At 40.6% G+C, this 13,154-nt stretch overlaps 1 protein-coding gene across 4 annotated transcripts; it reads left to right on the plus strand.

Moving 5' to 3' along the window:
* The first annotated feature begins 15 nt into the window (after positions 1-15).
* Positions 16-13,060, plus strand: SPO11 (SPO11 initiator of meiotic double strand breaks). 4 transcript variants are annotated; one of them, XM_058686048.1, is made up of 13 exons: positions 16-146; positions 2,544-2,657; positions 3,939-4,027; positions 4,444-4,510; positions 4,729-4,837; positions 5,388-5,474; positions 6,186-6,222; positions 6,553-6,662; positions 8,105-8,204; positions 8,519-8,556; positions 9,495-9,571; positions 11,775-11,886; positions 12,388-13,060. In XM_058686048.1, the coding sequence occupies exons 1-13, from the start codon at positions 16-18 to the stop codon at positions 12,505-12,507; spliced, it is 1,191 nt and encodes a 396-aa protein (XP_058542031.1). In that variant the 3' UTR covers positions 12,508-13,060. The 4 variants fall into 4 exon arrangements, with proteins under 4 accessions (XP_058542031.1, XP_058542032.1, XP_058542033.1 ...); XM_058686049.1 differs by having other exon boundaries at positions 6,565-6,662; XM_058686051.1 differs by lacking the exon at positions 16-146 and adding an exon at positions 330-478.
* Positions 13,061-13,154: the final 94 nt, after the last annotated feature.

Here is a 13,154-nt window from a genome sequence, read left to right on the forward strand (position 1 = left end):
TCGCTGCCGGCCCCCATGGCCTTTGCGCCGGTGGGGCCTGAGGCCTCGTTCTTCGAGGTTTTGGACCAACACAGGGCTTCGCTGCTGGCCGCCCTGAGGAGAGGCGGTGGGGAGCCCGCGGACGGGGGGACGCGCCTGGCCTCGAGGTAGAAGGGCTCCTTGCGGGGCGCGCAGGCCGGGCGGTTAGCAGCGGGGTCCCCGGGGGTCCCCAGTCGCCCCGGGGTGGGGGCGTGAGGCGCTCCGGGGGGACGTGGCTGGGGCCCCTTCCCTTCTCCCTTGAGATGCTGAGGTGTTGAGGCCACAGGACGACGTCCTTCACAGGCCACCCATGAACCCTGACGGAAGCGCTCCATCTCCCCCGCTCTCGGCTCTCAGTTTGAACTCAAAAAGCCTCGTGACAGAGCCCCTCCCCCCCTTGTTTTCTAGAATGTTCGCCATCTAGAATGTTCCAGGAGCGTCCCCACAGCGAGGCTCGCAGGTTTCCTAAGATTCTCTGCAGTCGGGGAGTTTAGGCTGACCTAAACTTTGGCTTTGTCTTTGTTAGAAAAAAAGAAAAAAAAAAATTTTTTTTTTTGGAGAGCATTTTAACCTAAAAAGCTTTCAGGATTGTGGGGGTGGAGGCGGGGGTGGGGAAGAGAAAGGGAACGTGAATGTTGGGAGTTGCCGCTCACTTAGGGGGTTTTAGCAAAGTGAAGGAGAAGGTGTTTACGCTACGACAAGGATTTACTTAACTTGGAAGTGGAGGGGATGTTCGCGCCTCAATGAAAACCAAAGCAGTTGGCGGCTTGGCTTAGTTGGTTAGAGTGAGGTGTTGATGAAATCATTACGGAGCGTCTCCAGCTACTCAACTTGGAATGAACTATAGAGACTATGTTCTGGATCGTTTTTGCCTAAAGTGCCCTGTTGTTCTTTTCCTAGGTCGGCTTTTGTGGTTTATCGGCAAAGTTTGTTTTGTTTTTGTTTTTCGATGTTTGCTTGTTTTGAGAGGAGGGGGAGGGGCAGAGAGAGAGGGAGAGAGAGTCCCGAGCAGGCTCGACGCTGGCAACGCAGATCCCACCGCCCGGGTAGATCCCATGAAGCATGAGGTTACTGCCCCAGCCGAAATCGAGAGTCAGAGTCTTAACCCACTGAGCCGTCCAGGCCCCCCTCCGCCAAGTTTTTCAGCCGAAACAAATTACCGGCGTATTTTTAAGACTAAGCCGACTACCAGAAGCAAAACAGAACAAAACGAAACGAACAACAACAGAAGTGGAATACCTACAAGCAAACCAATTTTTATGAAACTAGTTTGGGAGAGAAGTGATGAGGGTGAGGGGAAGGAGGGCAGGGAAGTCCCGTGTTTACGGTTCCAATGTAAAGTAATCTAATTGTATTTTCAGGTTTGTCACAGCGTTAATCTTGCAACTTTTTTTTTTCCCCAAACTGGAAAAATGAATGAGATATGTGAGTCCGTTTTTCTCTCCCCATTAGAAAATACTGATTCTTTTGAAACTTACTTTCTGATTTGTGCATTTTCTTTTTTTTTTAAATTTTTTTTTCAACGTTTTTGATTTATTTTTGGGACAGAGAAAGACAGAGCATGAACGGGGGAGGGGCAGATAGAGAGGGAGACACAGAATCGGAAACAGGCTCCAGGCTCCGAGCCATCAGCCCAGAGCCCGACGCGGGGCTCGAACTCATGGACCGCGAGATCGTGACCTGGCTGAAGTCGGACGCTTAACCGACTGCGCCACCCAGGCGCCCCTGATTTGTGCATTTTCAAAGCAAGCTCTGACGTTTCTGTGGAAACTAGAACATTCTACATTTTGCCCATTTTCTACATTTAATTTGATCTCCCTTCTTAGGCAGCACGCTAATGGTATTTATAACCGAACGACATTTTTTGAAGCTGATGGCTTGTGAAATTAAAAGTCAGCTCACAGAAAACTGGGCTAAGTCTTAATATTTTGCTGTAAAGTGGTGTAATGGTTTTGCCAAGTCTTTTCATGGTAGTGATTAAACTTTTTTCTCATTCTATCACTAAAATTCAAAAGGGCAGATTTAAGGCATGAGATCAATCAGGGCGATGTGCTACAACAAATATTGCTTTTGGAATGTTTTTGCGTTGCATTTTTTGGGGAAGAAATTCAACTCAAAGCCAATATTCCATCATTTTTAATTAAAACAGTTATCAGCAGTATTTCAAGCCAACAAGTTTGGATTTAAGTAGGTTAATATGACGAGATGTAAAATATATTTATAAATTCTATTGTCTAGTCATTAACACCGTCTAAAAGGGAGATTTTAGTTCAATTGTAACTATTTGGGAAGTAAAATTACAAGCAAATGAAATTTCTCTGTAAGTAACTGCTATCCATACAGTTGTTTTAATGCAATGCTGATGTCAAAAGTGAGAGAGAGCGGTTTAGAGGGGAAATTACCTAGTCTTAAAAAACAATCAAGGAGACAAGAACTTACTTTAGTGTTGTTCTCGGGGAATGGTACATGTTGTAAAAGGCCTAATTTAGAATTAAGATTGAATCATAATGTGTTTCTTGTTTCAGTTCTGAGGTTCTTGCATCTATAGAAAGTGTTATTCAAGACGTCATCACCAGCCTGGCAAGAAATAAAGCTCCCGTGTTCACAATAGACAACAGATCAAGCTGGGAAAATATAAAGTGGGCATGTTGCCTTTTTAATTTTTAAATACAGTTATCTATGTCATTATTTTAATTGACTCGAGTTAGAGTTCTAGTCCGATTTCATTCTTCTTACCGCGTCTGGAAGGATTAAATCTGGAAGGATTTAAGGGTGCTTACAAAAACACGTACGTCGTAGGCAGGTCATTTAAACCAGAAGTGGATGTGGAAGGTAAGGCAAAGGGAAGCAATGCTAGGAACCGTGAAGGAAGCACCAAAAGAGGCTAGAAGTCGAAACGTATATGATGAAGTCTTACAGTCCTGCTAAAAATAGGCTCCAAACTTGGATCTAAGCTTTTCTAGCACTCAAAGCGGGGAAACACCACCGGGGGGATTCTGCAAAAATACTGTAAAAGTGAACTGCTTGCTCAGGGGAGCTACAACCAATCCTGATACTGAAATGAAAATAAATGTATCTGGAACATAGAGCACACTTCAGGGGCTCTTCCTCCTGGTTGATCTCCCCCCTGCTAAGTCATGTGTCCGAGAGGTTAAAATGAGCAAACAACTTTGTCAAAGCCTTCTGACCTACTCACATAGCTTGTTTTTTTTCCAGGGGCTCAGCCTGTAGAATCTAAATAGCAAAAAGCACTGTGGTAGCTCTCACAAGGGTTACAGAAACAGAATAAAAGTGATTTGGGGTCCCCTTACTCACTAAATGCTCTTTTACAGTCAGTAATTAATACAAACTGTAAACTTCTGAATCGCATTCTACATCATTTTGCAAGATAGGCTTCATCGAGTCCAGAAGCAGCGGAGACCTGGCCTATTTGCCTGGTGCCCTTCTGCCACCTTTAGGACAGGCCTGGGAGTTCAGTGTAACCACCTAACACAAATTGTCATTTCATTTAGTGTAACTTTGGAGATAAATCAGGAATACAATATTTCAAAACTTGTTAAATTGAGCAAAATTATTAAATGGGCAAAATAAGCAAAAATGCTAATAAAATTGTGAAATATTTGATAATAGTTTACATATAGTTGATGTCTTCCCAGGAAAGAAATACACACATTATACTTAAAGGTACTTAATTCACGTATTTTAAACACTTTATTTTAGTACCTCTGTGTGTCGCAAAGCTAATTACCTAATTAACACCTGGAATTATCTAAGGTTATAAATGAAGTTGTCCTAAAGCTTCTGCTGAGAAGAAATAAAGATTTAGATTATGTGCGGAAGAGGACACTAAGTGTATGTTGTTTGGTGATTAGAAGTTAATTATTTTTTTTTTGTTTTATTACCTTTCAACAAAATGACAGGTTTGAAGATTCTGTGGGTCTTCAGATGGTCCCTCATTGTACTAGGAGAAAAATCAAAAGTGATTCACCGAAATCAGTTAAAAATTTTGGTAAATTAATCTTTCTTAGCTTTTAGGAATAAATAAGTTTGGTTGTTTTCTGGGTTTCAGTTGTTCCTAGTTGAATAATTTTAGTTGTTCTTTCATAGACCACCCTTACACCTGAAGTATAGTTACCGAAGCTTGCATTGTCAATAACCATGGAAATAGATTATAATTTCCAAATAGATTTGCAAGGTACATGAATCAGTGAAAAAGTGTTCTCTTGGTTTTGCTGTTCAGAGAGCAATTCATTTTATCTGATCCTTCAGGAAATTATTATTCTGTATTCAATACTTCTATTTTGGAATGACAGTTTTTTTAATGTCATGGATAGTAACGGGGACAGTTGAAATCTTTGATAGCAGTATGTTTTGAATTAATAAGAGAAATGATGAGTAACTTGTTTGTTGCATCTTATCTTGCAGCTCTCATTCTTAAAATATTGTCCATAATTTATAAATTGGTACAGAGCAACACTTACGCAACCAAAAGGTAAATACTTGTTTTGGTAAATTGCTAAGACACAATGTGAGAGTTAGTTTAGATTAACTCCTATTATGTTTTGAAATGGTACATAAAAGCCACAGTCTACTGTGGGTAAAAAATTACTTTATATGTTGTGTTTCATCCAATTAAAGCTTCCTACAAATAATACTCCAATACTCCAAAGAGAACATGGCTAATTAAAAATATATATTTAATTTTCATAGAGACATATATTATACCGACAGCCAACTTTTTGGTAACCAGACGGTTGTGGACAATATTATCAATGACATTTCTTGTATGTTAAAAGTGCCGAGGATGAGTCTACATATAGTAAGTACCATTAAATACAAAACTGTTTTTTTTAAATAGAAGATTTGCGGGGCACTGGGTGGCTCAGTTGGTTAAGCGTCCAGCTCTTGGTATCAGCTCAGGTCATGATCTCACTGTTTGTGGGATCGAGCCCCATGTCAGGCTCTGTGCTGACAGCATGGAACCTGTTTGGGATTCTCTCTCTCCCTCTCTCGCTGTCCCTCCCCCTCTCAAAATAGGTAAATAAACTTAAAAAATATAAGTTTGTGTAAAATTATTATAGAAAAATAAATGTAATCTGTGCCTTTTTCTGATATTATTTGGTACTACATTTTTCTCACTATGAATTTAAATGATCGACTCTCAATATATTTCCTTGGATGAATGGACCAAAACAGGTGAATTACTAAATATTTTTTATTCCTAAACACCTTATGTATTTTCTCCTTCACGTCTTAAATTCCAATCAGAGCTAAAACGCATGTAGTCAGGTGGGTGAGCATGAGGATTGACTTAGCAGTATAAAGTATGTTAGTGAAAAAGTGTTCAAGTATGGCTATTATTTTTTCAGTCATCCACATCAAAAGGTTTAATTGCTGGCAACTTAAGGTATATCGAGGAAGACGGAACCAAAGTGCACTGTACCTGTGGTACAACAGTAAGCATATTGATGTTTTCACATGCTTTAACTCCCTTGCAGATCCTTTGTTTTTGAAATGTGCTTTATTTCCTGCTTTCTTATGTAGTTTGGAGTTTAAGATTTTCAAATAAACTGAATGGTGAGTAGGCATATGCTTTCTGGGCCTGCACATTACATAGTTGCAGAATATGCCAATTGTCCAATGTCATAGTGAAATAAACAAAGCTATGCTTTCCTTCAAAAAAAAAAAAAACGTACCTTTGTTTTCAGGTAGAACGTAGCTTGGCTATCTTAGCATGATTCTTTATGTAATCTTTACACGGTTTTCTGGTTCTGAAATTGATACCTTTAATCCTAAACTGTTTGTTAGGCTTGGGCACCTAGAAAGCCCACAGCACTAGCATGCACAGCAGTCTAGAAACACACAAGACGACACTCATGCGCTCTAAGAGAAGGAGGCCTTAAATTTCATCCCTTTCTGCTGCCTAAGCCGGATCTCCACAAAGCTTCCAAGAGATTCTCACCTGCAAGGAAGTAGTTTGAGTGGCGTGTCTGTTTTCTTACTGAGGAGTATATCTGTTTCCTACTGTTTCTTTTCTGAGGAGTAAACCTCTGATGCCTGGTATATCCAGAGGAAAATGAAAATGTAGGGCTTCTGTGATAAATTTTTTGAATGTGGTTATACTTGCTTTTTATTTAAAATAAAAGCTATCTTGTTCTGTTATTTAGGCTGTTGCCGTGCCATCTAATATTCAAGGTATTCGAAGTATCCTTTGAGTGGGGAAACTAGTTAAGCTCATAGAGCATTCATTCATTCATTCGATAGACCAAGCCTTTATAATGTGTAACCATCAAGCTAGACCCTATCGTGGTCAAGATGAACACACATGGTTTCTGCTTTACTATTCTTGTAGGAGCTCCCCAACTAGTAGGAGAGACAGATATCTACATATGTGAATAGGCCTATATAGTTGAGGGTAAAAAGGAAAATACTATATCTATAGCTGCTTTTGAATGGATTTATGTGGCATCATTATTTAGTTGGTGATTAAATTGCAATACTCCTGCCTTCAAATTATCAGCCTTAACGTCACAGATATAATTACAGATGCAAAATTTCTGTTAATTGTGGAAAAAGATGCGACCTTTCAGCGACTCCTGGATGACAACTTTTGCAACAGGATGTCTCCGTGCATTATGGTTACGGTATGTTACCTACCTTGACCTCGATTCCAAGGCTAGCAAGCTACTTTGGGGATGGGCCGGAGGGGTTTATAACATCTGTGCAGCTTGCTCAACGCTCTGTCAGCAATATGGTGTATTTTTTATGGTTGTAGAGTAAAAATTTCCAAGGTGTTTATTTTTTTTTCATTTTTTAAAAGATTTTTTAAATGTTTATTTCTGAGAGAGACAGAGCGTGAGTGGGGGAGGGACAGAGAGAGAGGGAGACACAGACTCCGAAGCAGGCTCCAGGCTCCGAGCCGTCAGCCCAGAGCCCCACGTGGGGCTGGAACGCACCAACCGTGAGATCGTGACCTGAGCCACCCAGGTGCACCCCAGTGTGTTTATTTAAGCATCCTCAAATCTGACTAAAATCAAGGTGGTGCTCCCAATTCTTAAATACCAGCGATTTTCCAATATCGCAGTGAGTTTACACAGGCTCTCAGTCACCCACTCGCCATTCCCCTACCACCGCCGGTGTCAGCTGTGATATGGTAACACTGGGGCTGTGGGGAGGAGAGGACTGAACGCACAAGAGCTGCTCTGTTCTGCCTCCCGTGGGTTTGTGTATCATGTAATTGCATTAATTCCATCAAAGGGAGCCTGATTCTGTATACATATATATGCATACATATATATACGCGCCCAAAACGGCCGAGAACGCAGAAGTATATGTTGAGATGACACACATGCGGCCACAGGCATCAGTCAGCAGAGGGGGGTAAGCTTCCTGCTACAGGGTAGTGTGGGAGAAGTTGATGAAACTGGGATAATCAGGGCCCCCCGGGTGGCTCAGCCAGTTGAGTGTTCAACTCTTGAGTTCAGCTCAGGCCATGATCTCGGGGTTCTTGGGTTCGAGCCCTGTGTAGGGCTCTGTGCTCACAGTGCAGAGCCTGCTTAGGATTCTCTCTCTCTGTGTCTCTCTCTCTCTGTCTCTCTGACTCTCCCCTGCCCACTTTCTCTCTCTCTCTCAAAAATGAGTCAACTTAAAAAAAAACCAAAACTGGCGTAATCCGTGACACCTGCTAGACCGAGGCAGCGTGAGGCGTGTGCAGCGCTGCCTCCCCGTGTCCCTGTTGTTACCTGTTTCGGCTACTTGCCATCTCGAATAGTTTTTGCCATCTCGAATGAGACCGCAGCGAACATCTTTATAGGCGTCCGACTTGTTGTTATTCCCGTTTCTGCCGAAATGTTGCCTTAGGATTATTTCCCAGGACTGGGATAGTAGAGTCATAGTTATGAACGTACGTGGGTCTTTTTCCCTCTGTTGTGTAGACTGCATTTTTTTCACAGTCTACACCAGTCTTCCACCTGAAATTTAAAGTACTCTAACTTTTTAACTGTTAAATTATTAATAAAATAAGGAAAAGATTTTGCCATTTTCTTCTGCTGGAACTAAAGTTGCGTCATTTCAATCTTGCTTTTAGGGAAAGGGGGTACCTGATCTGAACACGAGACTTTTAGTCAAGAAGCTGTGGGATACGTTTCACATTCCTGTCTTCACTCTTGTGGATGCCGACCCACACGGTGACTTATCGTTGGGGATGATTGGAAGCAGTTGTCTTAACTAAATCCTGTTTACAGTATTCATAGTTGTGCTCTTCTGCTCTTAGAACACTTCCGTAGATTATTGTAAAAGAATATGGTTATTAGATTAAACTTAATGACTCTGATCACGTGAGGCAATTTCTTGCTATTTTTGCCATAGGAAGCCAAACCATAAGTTTTTTATTGGTAGTATCTGTGAAAATAAGAATTACAGATGTTACATATAGCGTTGATGATGATCTAACCTGCAATATACAAAGAAACTAATTGTAAAGGTAACTTTCTTTTAACAGGCATAGAAATAATGTGCATCTATAAGTATGGATCTATGGTGAGTAGAGAGAAGTATTTTTCCTCTCCTACTGTTGAGGTAGCTCATAGTCATCAGAGTGATTGTTGTATCCACGTATTGGCCCCTTGTTAGCTGAGGACCCCCAAAATGTACAGGGGAGCTACTCTCCTAGTCTGAGGCCATTCGGTTTCAGTGGCCGTGATTCCAGCTTCTGGCATGCCAAACGTGACCACAGATGACAGAATGGGATTAGCTGTGGGCAAGAGGCATTATTATCTTCCACTCTCCCAGCCTGTTCTAGTGACTGCGGGGCCTCACTGCAACAACAACGTCTCATTGCCAGATAAACTCTGGAAGTCATATACAGCCTTGAATTCTGACGTTGCCCGTTCCCTTCACTCCCACCAGATGGTAAAATGAAAACATTTCCAAATTCCACCCCCGGAGTCCCCAGCTACCATATATCAGTGGTTCTCAATGTACGGTCCCAGACAAGCAGTGTTAGCATTACCGGGGAACTTGCTAGAAATGCGTATCTCGGTCCCCATCCAGGCCTCCTGAATTGGAGTGTCTAGGGTTGGGCCCCAAGTGATTCTGTTGCATGGTAAAGTTTGGGAACCACTGGTATGCACGTGGAGTATCCCTGACGTATATGACCTACATATTGACATAAAAGGGATAGTGAAGCAAGATGTTAAAATATAGAACCACAAACAACAATAAATGCAGGTCGGAGAGGTTATTTATGGTTTCACTTTATATAGAACCAATGTGGAAATACTAGAGCAGTTTTAAAACCTTCACTGAAAGCCCAGTTTAGCAAAACTCTTGGTGATTTCTTTAGTTCCATAGGCTCAGGGCATGTGAAGTCTTTAGTACTCGTCTTTCTTAATGTGTAAAAAATTAGGCTGCACGAACAAGTATGCTAGCTTTCTGCATTTTAGCCTCACCCAATGTACTTTTGTTCTTTATTTTAGGCGATGTCTTTTGAAGCCCATAATCTCACAGTTCCAGCTATTAGATGGCTTGGTCTCCTCCCTTCTGATATTAAACGGTTAGATGGTTTTAGTAAAATCAGGGTGTTTGAAATGATGACTCATCATAATATGTAACAACGAGCCTAAAAAGCCACTACGAGGGAAAGCTCCTCATGTGTCGTCTTTATGTTGTTCACTGTGACTCAGGGTTAGAGAATCAGGAGTTAAAGTCACCATGTCTGTTTCAATTTCTAAAACTTCAATGAATTTGGTTAATTGAACTCTCAGCTGGAACGTATTTTTTGTTTTACCTTTATGGTTAAGAGATTTTGTGGCATTTTTATACTCAAAGTAGAAGACATCGCATGTAGTTAAATGGTAATAATTGACAACATCATTGGTTGCACCTGAATCCATTTTACCATAGATGTAAGTTTTTTAATTTCATAAGAAAATCTCATTTTAAGATTACTTAAAGTTTGGGAGCCTCAATTTTGGCGAGTTGAACATAACACGTTCACTATAGGAAAAATGTCATTATGTAACAAGATAAAAATCACCTACAGATGAACGGTGTTCGTTCATCTGTACGTTATTATTCACCCTTGTACGTTATTATTGCTCTCTGTACATAGCCCTCACTTTTTCACAAAAATGGGATCATACCCTGTTATTTTGTAATCTGCTCTCCTCACACAACAACACAATGAAATCACTTTTCCGTATCAAGAAATACAGTTCCGTGACCTCATTTTAATGTCCTCCGTTACTGAGTTCCAATTCTGGATGGACCAGTGTTTATTCAGCCAGTGCCTCATAGTCAGACGTTTGGGTGGTTTCCAAATAATCTGATAAATAGTGCTTTGATGGACCCTGCTGTAACTGAATCTCTGCCCACATCTTTAATTAGTCCCTTACTCCCGAAGGCTGAATTCCCAGAATTGCTGGGTCAAAGGGTATGCACATTTTTAAGACGTTGACTGCCCTCTGGATAGGTTAATTGTTTTCCCTGGAGAGTAAGAGCCCGCCTGTCCCTCAGCATAGGACATCATCACTTTTATTCATCTCTGCTTAATGTGATATTTAAAAATATTTTGTTGTTTTAATTGGCCGGCATGAATGAACTTGAGAACATGTTTATCGGATTTCTTTAAGCAGTGAGCAAACCTTGGTAACTGCTCCTTATTTCCTAAGTTTGGAACACGAACAGGTTTTGGGTGATTGCCACTTCTTCAAAAATGAGGGCATAAAACATTCGGTTTTTGATTTTTGAATAGTTACGTTCCAGTGACTCAAAGTTTTGTTCAGTTTGGTGTACGTGTATGGTCAAAATCCCTTCGGGGTGATCTGCCTGTATGAAAAGCTTTCCTAACGAATTCGGGACAAACGATCTGATAATTACTAAGGTGAAGGGCCTTGCAGAAACTGTAGCTGCGGCTCCTAAATTCCATCAGTGCCCTCAAAGCCACTCCAAATAAATGTACAACGAAGTAAGGGGGAAAATGTGATAGCTATGTAAACAGCTTCATGGGAAATCCTCTAGGCCCCCCTTTCTAATCAAATTGTCACCCTATCCGGGAGCTGCCACTGGCAAATGATCATAATTGTGGGGACATTGAGAACGACTGTTTGAAACTGGAGCTCTTCTGGGAAATCCAGGATTTGTCACTTCAAAAGTTAGTCTATACCATAAATCCTGGAGTCCTCATGTTCTGTTTTTAAAACACACACCGAGAAAAAAAATTACAACCTACTTCTCGAAAATTTAAAACTAGATATGCGCGCGCGTGTGTGTGTGTGTGCACACATGTGAAAAGAAGTGAGTGATAGACTAACTTGGCCCAGAAAATTCTCGATGAATGGCAAAGAATGAAGCGCTCAGTGGAGCCAAAGATCCCACAGTGAATCTTGCTGCTGGCCACACACATTAAATAGCTCACCGCTTCAAGGCCGTAGTGCTCTGGGAGCCACACTGGTGTCCACACGCTTGATGTGAGAGCACTGTTGGCATTAGTGTCTGTAACCAATGTCTGTGTTCTTCTTCTCACTGTCGTGTGAGTGTGATGTGAAGAAAAACAATTTAGAGCAGACTTCCACTGTGAACCCGAATACTTGCTGGTCTGGGACGTGCCAGATCCCCCCAAATTCTGAATTTAAAATAACTTGCTTATCTGTTATTTTAGAGTTTCTTGAAATAGTATAATAAATACAAACAAATATGTGTTCTTCAAGTTATAGGAACACTTTGTTTTTGCTGATTTTTTTCATATATTTTTCCAGATTAAATATACCTAGAGATACTTTAATTCCACTGACAAAACGGGACCAGATGAAACTGGACAGTGTCCTGAAACGACCTTATGTTGCTTGCCAACCATTTTGGAGAAAAGAAGTAGGTTTTTTTTTCTAAAATTCAAGTGTTGTATGTTTTATTGCCTTTAACTTCCATAGTGGCTATTCACATAATATTTTGAAAATATCCTCCTTGAAATTTTATATTACCAACAACTAGCATAGGTGTTGTGTGGCGGTAAATGGTTGTTGAAACACTGAATTAGGAATGCCAGTAGATAAGATCAGCTGGATGGAGCTGATCTATTTATCCTCATCATAGTTGTATACCCATTGTCTATGGCTTTACCATAGCTTATGGGGATGTGGGGGAAGAAGAGAAAGAAATCAGAAAGACCCCAGACCATTCCTAGTTATCACACACAGCCATACTGGGTATTCTTCTGACATTTTTTGCTGTGACAGCTCTGGAATATTCTGGCTGATTCGAAAGCTATTGCCCACGGTTTTGGAGAATAAAACAAGTCTAGACTTACTAGTTTGAGTCAACAGAAGTGTCACACGGGGCCCTGTTACGGCTGTACTTTACTTTTATTGGCAGATGGAAATAATGGCGGACTCTAAAATGAAGGCAGAAATTCAAGCTTTGACCTTCCTTTCATCAGATTACCTTTCCAGAGTGTACTTACCTAACAAATTAAAATTTGGAGGATGGATATAAAACGTATCACAATATACCTTGTGATTCCAAGAGGCTTTTCATTAGTTTTCAGTAGTAGACACTGTTGTGGAAAGAATGTATATTCTTAACTCTGTAGAGGTAAAATAATTTTACGTTAGTTATATTTTTTGTCAAAACAGCTTTCTCTAGAAGTCTTTGTTTTGGCCTTCTCTGTAGAGATTGAGTTCTATCTTATGTTCTAAAGTAAATTATAAAAGAAATAGAAGTTATTTTGACTTTTAAATTTTACTTGAAAAAAAATGTGTACATGTCATCAAGGTCTACAGAAATACCTTATTTACTTTCTACAGTACGACTAATGTTAAGGCACGAAGTATCTTTTCAGTATCAAAACAAATAATAACCTAGATTTGAGAGGTTGCAGATGAATCACAGTGTCCGGCATTTCCTTTTTAGCTGCTTTTGGTTTTGTTTGGTTTTGTTTTTTCTTTTTCCTTCCTGGTGTAGGGGCTGTAGCCCATTCATTCACTTGTGAAAGTGGTAACATTTATTATGAATAAATATTTGGGTTGATGCAGACCGAAGCACTTAATTTCGTTGCTGAGTATGCCTCTTATTAGTAATAATTTGAAGATTTCTCCAGGGCTTTATCCGTTCTCACCCCAAATCAAGTCCCCTGACTTCTC

The sequence above is a fragment of the Neofelis nebulosa genome, chromosome 9 (genome assembly GCF_028018385.1).
Source record: "Neofelis nebulosa isolate mNeoNeb1 chromosome 9, mNeoNeb1.pri, whole genome shotgun sequence".
In the NCBI taxonomy this organism is placed as follows: Eukaryota; Metazoa; Chordata; class Mammalia; order Carnivora; family Felidae; genus Neofelis; species Neofelis nebulosa.